The sequence below is a fragment of the Panulirus ornatus genome, chromosome 55, assembly GCF_036320965.1.
Source record: "Panulirus ornatus isolate Po-2019 chromosome 55, ASM3632096v1, whole genome shotgun sequence".
Lineage (NCBI taxonomy): Eukaryota > Metazoa > Arthropoda > Malacostraca > Decapoda > Palinuridae > Panulirus > Panulirus ornatus.
This window is the reverse complement of record NC_092278.1, coordinates 26,299,476-26,313,532: the sequence shown is the minus strand read 5'-3', so window position 1 is coordinate 26,313,532 and position 14,057 is coordinate 26,299,476. Positions and strand designations below refer to the sequence as shown.

General features: G+C 42.1%; 1 protein-coding gene across 6 annotated transcripts in view; it reads right to left on the bottom strand.

Moving 5' to 3' along the window:
- The window catches only part of LOC139765613 (uncharacterized), a 244,706-nt gene that overhangs the window by 76,470 nt on the left and 154,179 nt on the right, over nucleotides 1–14,057 (bottom strand). For all 6 annotated transcript variants that reach the window (XM_071693272.1, XM_071693273.1, XM_071693275.1 and 3 more), the window contains one exon: nucleotides 4,293–4,427. In XM_071693272.1, the coding sequence (XP_071549373.1) occupies nucleotides 4,293–4,427 (135 nt within the window). The remainder of the gene's footprint in view (nucleotides 1–4,292; nucleotides 4,428–14,057) is intronic.

Below are 14,057 nucleotides of genomic sequence, written 5' to 3'. Positions count from 1 at the left end.
CACTTTCAGTTTTACCCACATCTGTCTGGAGGTCACATTCCTTACACTCTTTCACACATTCTCATAACTCATCCTTTAACAGAGGTACTACCCCTTCCTTAGCTCTTGCTCTCACCCTCACACTAATCTCTGACCTTATCCCTAAGACATGGGTAAACCATTCCTCCCTCTTATCCTTGAGCTTTGTTTTCCTCAGAGATAGACCATCCAGGTTCCTTTACTCAAACACACTACCTATTTCCCCCTTCTTCTCATCTTGGTTACATAAAAATACATTCAGACACACCAGGCTGAATCTTCATGAAGGATCAACATTCCTTGTTTGGCTTCTGTTTCATTTTTAGCAAATTAAAATACAATCAATCTTTGTGCCTAGCTATTTTGTGCAAGAAAAGATTAAAACAATCTGTTTTACAAAACCTATCCTTGCTGTTCCCATGATATAAAGCAGAGATTACACAAGAATCCTTACTAACCACTTAAGTAACCAAAACTCCCCATAAAAATCAAAAGTCTAAACAATTACCCTCATACTAAGTATCACATATGAAACACATATGACATTCACTCTCCATGTCACAAACATCAACATAAAGGCCATAAGCAATCTAAACATCTGCAGAACACAACTAGTGTCAAATTTAGACAAGAAAAAGAATCCCTTACTATTCACTACAAACAATTCATTCAATCCACCCTAAACAATACTTCAGTGGTTGTCAAGTTGCACTCCTCTGACCCAAGTAGCTGTCTTTTTTTCCTGCCTCACCCACACTTGTACTACTGGCATTCTGTCCACAAATGTACAATCTCTCCCGGTCACACATAGCACTTGAAAACATTTAACTCACACATCTCATTCCTATATATTTTCCTGCAGTAAGTGCAAAGCCATGTCTTTTGGCAAAATAGTAGGAGTAACAGATAGAAGCAGTAGTTAGGAATGTTAGACAGGAGCCATAGGTAGAAACATTAGGTAGAAGTAATAGGTAAGAGCATTAGCTGGGAGCTTTGGGTAGAAGTAGTAGGTTGGAACATTAGGTAGACAAATCAGGTAGATGTAGTTGGTGGGAATATTAGGTAGGACCCCCAGAAAACACTGCACTAGAATTGCCCTTTGCCAGTAGCCTGTTATGGATAAGGCACTAAAGACTAAGAAGCAGCACTGGAGTTCAAGAGTTATCGATATTCTTTTGTCGTGGCCATCCCCTTGAGGGAGTTCCCAAAGGGAGCAGGTGTCAAAGATAAAGATAGACAGATAGACAGACAGTGCCACCCACCAATCCTAAATACAGATAAAAAGCTATACTTGTAGATCCTCCCCTCCCCAACATACACAACACTGGCACAATGATCTGTCAAGCACTAAACAACCACCCTTATAACACAGTATTGAACAACATTCCACCAAATATATACTCATCCAAAGTATGTTTTAGTTTTTTTTCTTTGAGTGCGTTGGAGACACCACCCATCTCTTCTACATTACAATCCCTAGGTATGTATAAGATATGCTTTTTTGTGTATTCTCTAGACATCACCCATCTCTCCTGCCTTACAAACACCAATTCATGTTAAGCCAAAGATGCAACTCCTCTTCTTACCCAACAAAGACACACCAGCAAGCCAGCCAAAGAGCAAATAAAAAGATTTTTCTGCAAATTCTAAGTTACTGATGCTATCTCATCACAGCAGGAATGGCAAACATGTACAAAATACTATAAAAACACTATATTCAAAATCCATGATATGGAGGTTTGAGTTTGCAGCCATAAATGGATGGCAGGCATTCTATCTATCTATCCATATCTCTAATGCCCATTCCCTCTGGGAACTCCCTCAAAGAGGTGACCATGGCAAAAGTCTCCTCCATTACCGATGAACTTCAGTGCACTTCTTAGCCTTTAGTAACTCACCCTAAACAGGCCACTGACAGAGGTTAACTATAGCATAAAGTTTCCAGAGGCTCCTACCTAAAGTGTCTCCTGAAATCTAACTAATGTTCCAACCTACTATTTCTAGCTAATGATTCTGTGTAGTGCTATGCCACCTGCTTCTACTCAATCTTTCTACTCCATGCTCCTGCTTAATGTTCCTACCTACTTCTTCTGTCTACTGCTCCCACCATTTTGCCAAAAAGTAGGGATAGGTCTAGGGTATAGCACTCACTGCAGGAAAATCCAGACATACGAAGATTTGAATCATAAAGTGGGGAAGGGGATGAAGGTTTTGGGGGTGATGAAGAATGCCTGGGAGAGAGAATATCATTTTGGTGGTCAAAAATGGGTATGTTTGAAGGAATAGAAGTCCCAGCAATATGGATGAGAGGCATGGGCTATAGATGGGGCTGTGCACAGAAATGGTGGATGGGTGGGAAATGAGAAGTCTGACAATATGTGGTGCGAGGGGTCTGATCAGGTAAGTAATGAAGGAATACGAGAGATGTGTGGCAATAAGAACAGTTTGGGTAAGAGAGTAGAAGAGGGTGTGCTGAACTGGTTAAGATATGTGGAAAGAATGAGTGAGGAAAGGTTGACAAAGAGGATATATGTGTCAGAAGAGGAGAGAAGAAGAACGGGGAAACCAAACTGGAGATGGAGGGATGGAATGAAAAAGATTTTGAATGATCAGAGCCAGAACATGTAGGAGAGTGAAAGGTGTGCATGGAATAGAGTGAATTGGAATGATGTGGTGTACTGGGGTTGACATGCTGTCAGTGGACTGAACAAGTGCATGTGAAGTGGCCAGGGTAAACCATAGAAAGTCCTTTGAGACCTGAATATGGATAGGGAGCTGTGGTTTTGGTGCATTACACATGACAGCTAGAGAATGGATGTGGCCTTCCTTCATCTATTCCTGGCACTACCTCACTGATGTGTGAAATGGTGATCAAGTATGGAAAAAAAATGAAGACTAAATTATGTGAGTTAGTGTTTCCATGTGTAACTAGGAGACTGTGTTTGTGGACAGAATGCAAGAAGCCCATATGTGGATGAATCAGAAAGAAAAAACAGCTACCTGAGTCAAACGAGTGCAACTCGACAACCACTTAAGTACTGGATCTCTACATAGCCATTACTAACCCTCCCAATATCCAAATGGGTAGTATAAGTAATATACCTCCCTGATCAGTGGCTGCAAGCTTTATTCTCCACAAAGTACTTAAACTCATTATTTGTCAATGTAAAAGATCTTCAAACACTTGACCATTCTCATCTTGACCACTAGTACCTAATAGCAATGGAAAATGGATCAAAATACTTCAGCTTTTCTTAGAATTTTCCTAAAAATTACAATAAGACAAACTGACTTACTGTACTGGAACAATGGCATGGCCATCTCTATTTTTTCCATCTATGCAGTTGAAATTAATAACTGGAACAGTATTGCTGATATTCTCTAAACTTTGAGTAAATGTCTGGAATGACCAGAGCACAATCTAAACACTTTTCAGGTGAGTTACTTCCAAGAAAACAATAGAACAAGTGAGTTACTTCCAAGAAAACAATAATTTTTAGTCTACATATAATGGCTTAAGTCCAGCACAGGTCACCATGGCTAACCATAGTGTCCTGTGCAGGACATAAAGACCAGGCAGGCCACCACAGCCACAGTAAAGGGACTAATTTTGGATCTAAGCAGGGGAGAACTGCACAGGCGGTGAGGGTTTGGAAATGGAAGGGTCATGCAGGGAGTGGAGACTGGAGGAAGGGAGAGCCATACATAAGGGGGTCTTGGGAAAGGAGGGCCTTGCAAGGGGTGGGAAAGCTTGGTGGAGGGAGGGGCAGTTTTATGGGTAGATGTCATGGGATAGGAGTGCCGTGTGGGGGTGGGGTCTGGAGAGGGAAGAGCCATTCAAGAGATGGGCCACAGATAATAGTAGTGCATGTGTGGCTTACATCAGCCTGTCTGGCCACTAAAGCTCTAACAATGATCAAAGCTTCAAAGCCAAAAATGATCGAAACTTCAGTCATGTTCATGGGAGGCCGGAGAAGCCTTGAAGGTCAATGGGTTTGAGTCACAATACTTTGATAACACTCTTAACTCACAACCCAGAGTATGTGGACTCATGTACTGCTAGGAAGCATTAAAGCAAAGTTGCCTATCATGATTAGTAGCTAACTGGACATTCTTTCAGCTCAAGTACCTCAACTTGCCAAACCTTCTTGACTAAAAAAGTGTTATACAAGAAAAGCAATTGACAGTATGAAAGATGCTTTTCATCTTGTACAAATGGGTAACTGCTAGTTTTACCTTACTTCTGAGCTGAAACAGATTTAATCATAACTCACTATTTGGGTAATTCATATCCTGATGTAGCTGTGATGCAGATGGTGAAGATATGCTGACATTTTCTGATTTACCACCATATTCCACTGTATTTTCACTGTGCATGGAAGTAGCTCGTCCACTTACAGTTTCACCATCTGCAACGCATATTCATATAATTAGTGTGATGATAGAAAAATACCAGTGCAGACTATAAATTCAAATTTTCCCCTAAATGGCAATGTTTTTTCTCCAAATCAATGTTTCCATTGAGGTTACATTTAAGTTACACTCAATAAAAGATATATATAACAGTTTCCAGAGCAAGGCTATGATCTTTCATTGACATATATATTTCACAAATATATAAGAAGTTTCCAACTGTAGCACTGAATGAAACATGGCAACTTTTTATGTTACTATCACTAAGGCTATACTTTTACCATTTTATCTATCATGGTGGAATGCACGCATAGTGCCAGTGTACAAAGGCAAAGGGGATAAAGGTGAGTGTTCAAACCAAAAAGATGTAAGTCTGTCGAGTATTCCTTGTAAATTACATGGGAGGGTATTGGTCGAGAGGGTGAAGACATGTACAGAGCATCAGACTCGGGAGGATCAATGTGGTTTCCGAAGTGGTAGAGGATGTGTGGATCTGGTGTTAGCTTTGAAGAATGTATGTGAGAAATACTTACAAAAATGGATGGATCTGTATTGAGCATTTATGGATCTGGAGAAGGCATATGATAGGGTTGACAGAGATGCTTTGTGGAAGGTTTTACAAGTATATGGTGTGGTAGGTAAGTTGCCAGAAGCAGTGGAAAGTTTTTACCAAGGATGTAAGGCTTGTGCACAAGTAGGAAGAGAGGAGAGTGATTGGTTCCCAGTGAATGTCAGTCTGCGGCAGGGATGTGTGATGTCCCCATGGCTGTTTAACTTGTTTATGGATGGGGTGGTTAGGGAGGTAAATGCAAGAGTTTTGGAGAGAGGGGTGAGTATGCAGTCTCTTGTGGATGAGAGGGCTTGGGAAGTGAGTCCATTGTTGTTTGCCAATGATACAGTTCTAGTGGCTGATTTGTGTGAGAAACTGCAGAGGTTGGTGACTGAGTTTGGAAAACTGTGTGAAAGGAGAAAGTTGAAGGACAAGTTAATTGGGATGTAAGTTTGAATGGAGAGAAACTGGAGGAAGTGAAGTGTTTTAGATATCTGGGAGTGGACTTAGCAGAGGATGGAACCATGGAAGCAGAAGTGATCACACGGTGGGGGAATGGGTGAAGGTTCTGAGAGCAATGAAGAATGTGTGGAAGGAGAGAATGTTAACTCGGGAAGCAAAAATAGGTATGTTTGAAGGAATAGTGGTTCCAACAATGTTATATGGTTAAGAGGCATGGGCTATAGATAGGGTTGTGCGGAGGATGGTGGATGTGTTGGAAATGAAATGTTTGAAGACAATATGTGGTGTTAGGTGGTTTGATCAAGTAAGTAATGAAAGGGTAAGAGAGACGTGTGATAATAAAAAGAGTGGTTGAGAGAGCAGAAGAGGGTATGTTGAAATGGTTTGGATACATGGAAAGAATGAGTAAGGAAAGATTGAGAAAGAGAATATATATGTCAGAGGTGGAGGGAACAAGGAGAAGTAGGAGACTCAATTGGAGGTGGAAGGATGAAGTGAAAAATTTTTTGAGCGATCAGGGCCTGAACATACAGGAAGGTGAAAGGCATGCAAGGCATAGAGTGAACTGGAACCATGTGGTATACCAGGGTGGATGTGCTGTCAGTGGATTGAACCAGGGCATGTGAAGCATCAAGGGTCAGCCATGGAAAGGACTGTGGGGCCTGGATACAGAAAGGGAGCTGTGGTCCGGTGCATTACACATTTCAGCTAGAGACTGAATGTAAACAAGTGTGGCCTTTTTTTTCTTTTCCTTGTGCTACCTTGCCCTGAGAGAGAGAGAGAGAGAGAGAGAGAGAATGTGGTTTCCTGTGTGGTGGGGTGGCAATGGGAATGGATGATGGAAGCAAGTATGAAAATGTACATGTGTATATATGTATATGTCTGTGTATCATTATGTGTGTATACATTGAAATGTATATGTATGATATGTGCATGTATGGGCATTTATGTGTGTGTATATATATATATATATATATATATATATATATATATTTTTTTTTTTTTTTTTTATACTTTGTCGCTGTCTCCCGCGTCTGCGAGGTAGCGCAAGGAAACAGACGAAAGAAATGGCCCCCCCCCCCCATACACATGTACATACACATGTCCACACACGTGTATACATACCTACACAGCTTTCCATGGTCCACCCCAGACGCCTCACATGCCTTGATTCACTCCACTGACAGCACGTCAACCCCTGTATACCACATCGCTCCAATTCACTCTATTCCTTGCCCTCCTTACACCCTCCTGCATGTTCAGGCCCCGATCACACAAAATCTTTTTCACTCCATCTTTCCACCTCCAATTTGGTCTCCCTCTTCTCCTCGTTCCCTCCACCTCCGACACATATATCCTCTTGGTCAATCTTTCCTCACTCATTCTCTCCATGTGCCCAAACCATTTCAAAACACCCTCTTCTGCTCTCTCAACCACGCTCTTTTTATTTCCACACATCTCTCTTACCCTTACGTTACTTACTCGATCAAACCACCTCACACCACACATTGTCCTCAAACATCTCATTTCCAGCACATCCATCCTCCTGCGCACAACTCTATCCATAGCCCACGCCTCGCAACCATACAACATTGTTGGAACCACTATTCCTTCAAACATACCCATTTTTGCTTTCCGAGATAATGTTCTCGACTTCCACACATTTTTCAAGGCTCCCAAAATTTTCGCCCCCTCCCCCACCCTATGATCCACTTCCGCTTCCATGGTTCCATCCGCTGACAGATCCACTCCCAGATATCTAAAACACTTCACTTCCTCCAGTTTTTCTCCATTCAAACTTACCTCCCAATTGACTTGACCCTCAACCCTACTGTACCTAATAACCTTGCTCTTATTCACATTTACTCTTAACTTTCTTCTTCCACACACTTTACCAAACTCAGTCACCAGCTTCTGCAGTTTCTCACATGAATCAGCCACCAGCGCTGTATCATCAGCGAACAACAACTGACTCACTTCCCAGGCTCTCTCATCCCCAACGGACTTCATACTTGCCCCTCTTTCCAGGACTCTTGCATTTACCTCCCTAACAACCCCATCCATAAACAAATTAAACAACCATGGAGACATCACACACCCCTGCCGCAAACCTACATTCACTGAGAACCAATCACTTTCCTCTCTTCCTACACGTACACATGCCTTACATCCTCGATAAAAACTTTTCACTGTTTCTAACAACTTGCCTCCCACACCATATATTCTTAATACCTTCCACAGAGCATCTCTATCAACTCTATCATATGCCTTCTCCAGATCCATAAATGCTACATACAAATCCATTTGCTTTTCTAAGTATTTCTCACATACATTCTTCAAAGCAAACACCTGATCCACACATCCTCTACCACTTCTGAAACCGCACTGCTCTTCCCCAATCTGATGCTCTGTACATGCCTTCACCCTCTCAATCAATACCCTCCCATATAATTTACCAGGAATACTCAACAAACTTATACCTCTGTAATTTGAGCACTCACTCTTATCCCCTTTGCCTTTGTACAATGGCACTATGCACGCATTCCGCCAATCCTCAGGCACCTCACCATGAGTCATACATACATTAAATAACCTTACCAACCAGTCAACAATACAGTCACCCCCTTTTTTAATAAATTGCACTGCAATACCATCCAAACCTGCTGCCTTGCCGGCTTTCATCTTCCGCAAAGCTTTTACTACCTCTTCTCTGTTTACCAAATCATTTTCCCTAACCCTCTCACTTTGCACACCACCTCGACCAAAACACCCTATATCTGCCACTCTGTCATCAGACACATTCAACAAACCTTCAAAATACTCATTCCATCTCCTTCTCACATCACAACTACTTGTTATCACCTCCCCATTTACGCCCTTCACTGAAGTTCCCATTTGCTCCCTTGTCTTACGCACCCTATTTACCTCCTTCCAGAACATCTTTTTATTCTCCCTAAAATTTACTGATAGTCTCTCACCCCAACTCTCATTTGCCCTTTTTTTCACCTCTTGCACCTTTCTCTTGACCTCCTGTCTCTTTCTTTTATACTTCTCCCACTCAATTGCATTTTTTCCCTGCAAAAATCGTCCAAATGCCTCTCTCTTCTCTTTCACTAATACTCTTACTTCTTCATCCCACCACTCACTACCCTTTCTAAACAGCCCACCTCCCACTCTTCTCATGCCACAAGCATCTTTTGCGCAATCCATCACTGATTCCCTAAATACATCCCATTCCTCCCCCACTCCCCTTACTTCCATTGTTCTCACCTTTTTCCATTCTGTACACAGTCTCTCCTGGTACTTCCCCACACAGGTCTCCTTCCCAAGCTCACTTACTCTCACCACCTTCTTCACCCCAACATTCACTCCTCTTTTCTGAAAACCCATACTAATCTTCACCTTAGCCTCCACAAGATAATGATCAGACATCCCTCCAGTTGCACCTCTCAGCACATTAACATCCAAAAGTCTCTCTTTCGCACGCCTGTCAATTAACACGTAATCCAATAACGCTCTCTGGCCATCTCTCCTACTTACATAAGTATACTTATGTATATCTCGCTTTTTAAACCAGGTATTCCCAATCATCAGTCCTTTTTCAGCACATAAATCTACAAGCTCTTCACCATTTCCATTTACAACACTGAACACCCCATGCATACCAATTATTCCCTCAACTGCCACATTACTCACCTTTGCATTCAAATCACCCATCACTATAACCCGGTCTCGTGCATCAAAACCGCTAACACACTCATTCAGCTGCTCCCAAACACTTGCCTCTCATGATCTTTCTTCTCATGCCCAGGTGCATATGCACCAATAATCACCCACCTCTCTCCATCAACTTTCAATTTTACCCATATTAATCGAGAATTTACTTTCTTACATTCTATCACATACTCCCACAACTCCTGTTTAAGGAGTATTGCTACTCCTTCCCTTGCTCTTGTCCTCTCACTAACCCCTGAGCGGGGGGCCGGAAATCCTCCCCTCCTTGTATTAACTTTCTAAAATGGGAAACAGAAGAAGGAGTCACGCGGGGAGTGATCATCCTCCTCGAAGGCTCAGAGTGGGGTGCCTAAATGTGTGTGGATGTAACCAAGATGTGAAAAAAGGAGAGATAGGTAGTATGTTTGAGGAAAGGAACCTGGATGTTTTGGCTCTGAGTGAAACGAAGCTCAAGGGTAAAGGGGAAGAGTGGTTTGGATATATATATATATATATATATATATATATATTTTTTTTTTTTTTTTTTTCATACTATTCGCCATTTCCCGCGTTTGCGAGGTAGCGTTAAGAACAGAGGACTGGGCCTTAGAGGGAAAATCCTCACCTGGCCCCCTTCTCTGTTCCTTCTTTTGGAAAATCAAAAAAAAAACGAGAGGGGAGGATTTCCAGCCACCCGCTCCCTCCCCTTTTAGCCGCCTTCTACGACACGCAGGGAATACGTGGAAAGTATTCTTTCTCCCCTATCCCCAGGGATAATATATATATATATATATATATATATATATATATATATATATATATATATATATATATATATATATTTTATATATTTTTTTTTTTTTTTTTCATACTATTCGCCATTTCCCGCGTTTGCGAGGTAGCGTTAAGAACAGAGGACTGGGCCTTAGAGGGAAAATCCTCACCTGGCCCCCTTCTCTGTTCCTTCTTTTGGAAAATCAAAAAAAAAACGAGAGGGGAGGATTTCCAGCCACCCGCTCCCTCCCCTTTTAGTCGCCTTCTACGACACGCAGGGAATACGTGGAAAGTATTCTTTCTCCCCTATCCCCAGGGATATAATATATATATATATATATATATATATATATATATATATATATATATATATATATATATATATATATATATATATATTTTATATATATATATATATATATATATATATATATATATATATATATATATATATATATATACATATATATATATATATATTTTTTTTTTTGCTTTGTTGGTCTCCTGCGTTTGCGAGGTAGCGCAAGGAAACAACAAAAGAAATGGCCCAACCCACCCCCATACACATGCCTTGATTCAATCCACTGACAGCACGTCAACCCCGGTATACCACATTGCTCCAATTTACTCTATTCTTTGCCCTCCTTTCACCCTCCTGCATGTTCAGGCCCCGATCACACAAAATCTTTTTCACTCCATCTTTCCACCTCCAATTTGGTCTCCCTCTTCTCCTCGTTCCCTCCACCTCCGACACATATATCCTCTTGGTCAATCTTTCCTCACTCATTCTCTCCATGTGACCAAACCATTTCAAAACACCCTCTTCTGCTCTCTCAACCACGCTCTTTTTATTTCCACACATCTCTCTTACCCTTACGTTACTTACTCGATCAAACCACCTCACACCACACATTGTCCTCAAACATCTCATTTCCAGCACATCCATCCTCCTGCGCACAACTCTATCCATAGTCCACGCCTCGCAACCATACAACATTGTTGGAACCACTATTCCTTAAAACATACCCATTTTTGCTTTCCGAGATAATGTTCTCGACTTCCACACATTCTTCAAGGCTCCCAGAATTTTCGCCCCCTCCCCCACCCTATGATCCACTTCTGCTTCCATGGTTCCATCCGCTGCCAGATCCACTCCCAGATATCTAAAACACTTCACTTCCTCCAGTTTTTCTCCATTCAAACTCACCTCCCAATTGAATTGACCCTCAACCCTACTGTACCTAATAACCTTGCTCTTATTCACATTTACTCTTAACTTTCTTCTTTCACACACTTTACCAAACTCAGTCACCAGCTTCTGCAGTTTCTCACATGAATCAGCCACCAGCGCTGTATCATCAGCGAACAACAACTGACTCACTTCCCAAGCTCTCTCATCCCCAACAGACTTCATACTTGCCCCTCTTTCCAAAACTCTTGCATTCACCTCCCTAACAACCCCATCCATAAACAAATTAAACAACCATGGAGACATCACACACCCCTGCCGCAAACCTACATTCACTGAGAACCAATCACTTTCCTCTCTTCCTACACGTACACATGCCTTACATCCTCGATAAAAACTTTTCACTGCTTCTAACAACTTGCCTCCCACACCATATATTCTTAATACCTTCCACAGAGCATCTCTATCAACTCTATCATATGCCTTCTCCAGATCCATAAATGCTACATACAAATCCATTTGCTTTTCTAAGTATTTCTCACATACATTCTTCAAAGCAAACACCTGATCCACACATCCTCTACCACTTCTGAAACCACACTGCTCTTCCCCAATCTGATGCTCTGTACATGCCTTCACCCTCTCAATCAATACCCTCCCATATAATTTGCCAGGAATACTCAACAAACTTATACCTCTGTAATTTGAGCACTCACTCTTATCCCCTTTGCCTTTGTACAATGGCACTATGCATGCATTCCGCCAATCCTCAGGCACCTCACCATGAGTCATACATACATTAAATAACCTTACCAACCAGTCAACAATACAGTCACCCCCTTTTTTAATAAATTCCACTGCAATACCATCCAAACCTGCTGCCTTGCCGGCTTTCATCTTCCGCAAAGCTTTTACTACCTCTTCTCTGTTTACCAACTCATTTTCCCTAACCCTCGCACTTTGCACACCACCTCGACCAAAACACCCTATATCTGCCACTCTATCATCAAACACATTCAACAAACCTTCAAAATACTCACTCCATCTCCTTCTCACATCACCACTACTTGTTATCACCTCCCCATTTGCGCCCTTCACTGAAGTTCCTATTTGCTCCCTTGTCTTACGCACTTTATTTACCTCCTTCCAGAACATCTTTTTATTCTCCCTAAAATTTAATGATACTCTCTCACCTTAACTCTCATTTGCCCTTTTTTTCACCTCTTGCACCTTTCTCTTGACCTCCTGTCTCTTTCTTTTATACATCTCCCACTCAATTTCATTTTTTCCCTGCAAAAATCGTCCAAATGCCTCTCTCTTCTCTTTCACTAATACTCTTACTTCTTCATCCCACCACTCACTACCCTTTCTAATCAACCCACCTCCCACTCTTCTCATGCCACAAGCATCTTTTGCGCAATCCATCACTGATTCCCTAAATACATCCCATTCCTCCCCCACTCCCCTTACTTCCATTGTTCTCACCTTTTTCCATTCTGTACTCAGTGTCTCCTGGTACTTCCTCACGCAAGGAAACAGACAAAAGAATGGCCCAAACCACCCACATACACATAAATATACACACACGTAAATATATATACCTATACATCTCAATGTATACATATATATACACACACAGACATATACATATATACAAATGTACATAATTCATACTATCTGCCTTTATTCATTCCCATCACCACCTCACCACACACGGAATAACATCCCCCTCCCCGCTCATGTAAGCGAGGTAGCGCTAGGAAAAGACAACAAAGACCCAATTCGTTCACACCCAGTCTCTAGCTGTCATGAAATAATGCCCGAAACCACAGCTCCCTTTCCACATCCAGGCCCCAAAGAACTTTCCATGGTTTACCCCAGACGCTTCACATGCCCTGATTCAATCCATTGACAGCACGTCGACCCCAGTATACCACATCGATCCAATTGACTCTATTCCTTGCCCGCCTTTCACCCTCCTGCATGTTCAGGCCCCAATCACTCAAAATCTTTTTCACTCCATCTTTCCACCTCCAATTTGGTCTCCCACTTCTCCTCGTTCCCTCCACCTCCGACACATATATCCTCTTGGTCAATCTTTCCTCACTCACTCTCTCCATGTGCCCAATATATATATATATATATATATATTTTTTTTTTTTTTTTTTTTTATACTTTGTCGCTGTCTTCCGCGTTTGCGAGGTAGCGCAAGGAAACAGACGAAAGAAATGGCCCAACCCCCCCCCCCCCATACACATGTACATACACACGTCCACACACGCAAATATACATACCTACACAGCTTTCCATGGTTTACCCCAGACGCTTCACATGCCTTGATTCAATCCACTGACAGCACGTCAACCCCTGTATACCACATGACTCCAATTCACTCTATTCCTTGCCCTCCTTTCACCCTCCTGCATGTTCAGGCCCCGATCACACAAAATCTTTTTCACTCCATCTTTCCACCTCCAATTTGGTCTCCCTCTTCTCCTCGTTCCCTCCACCTCCGACACATATATCCTCTTGGTCAATCTCTCCTCACTCATTCTCTCCATGTGCCCAAACCATTTCAAAACACCCTCTTCTGCTCTCTCAACCACGCTCTTTTTATTTCCACACATCTCTCTTACCCTTACGTTACTTACTCGATCAAACCACCTCACACCACACATTGTCCTCAAACATCTCATTTCCAGCACATCCATCCTCCTGCGCACACCTCTATCCATAGCCCACGCCTCGCAACCATACAACATTGTTGGAACCACTATTCCCTCAAACATACCCATTTTTGCTTTCCGAGATAATGTTCTCGACTTCCACACATTTTTCAAGGCTCCCAAAATTTTCGCCCCCTCCCCCACCCTATGATCCACTTCCGCTTCCATGGTTCCATCCGCTGACAGATCCACTCCCAGATATCTAAAACAC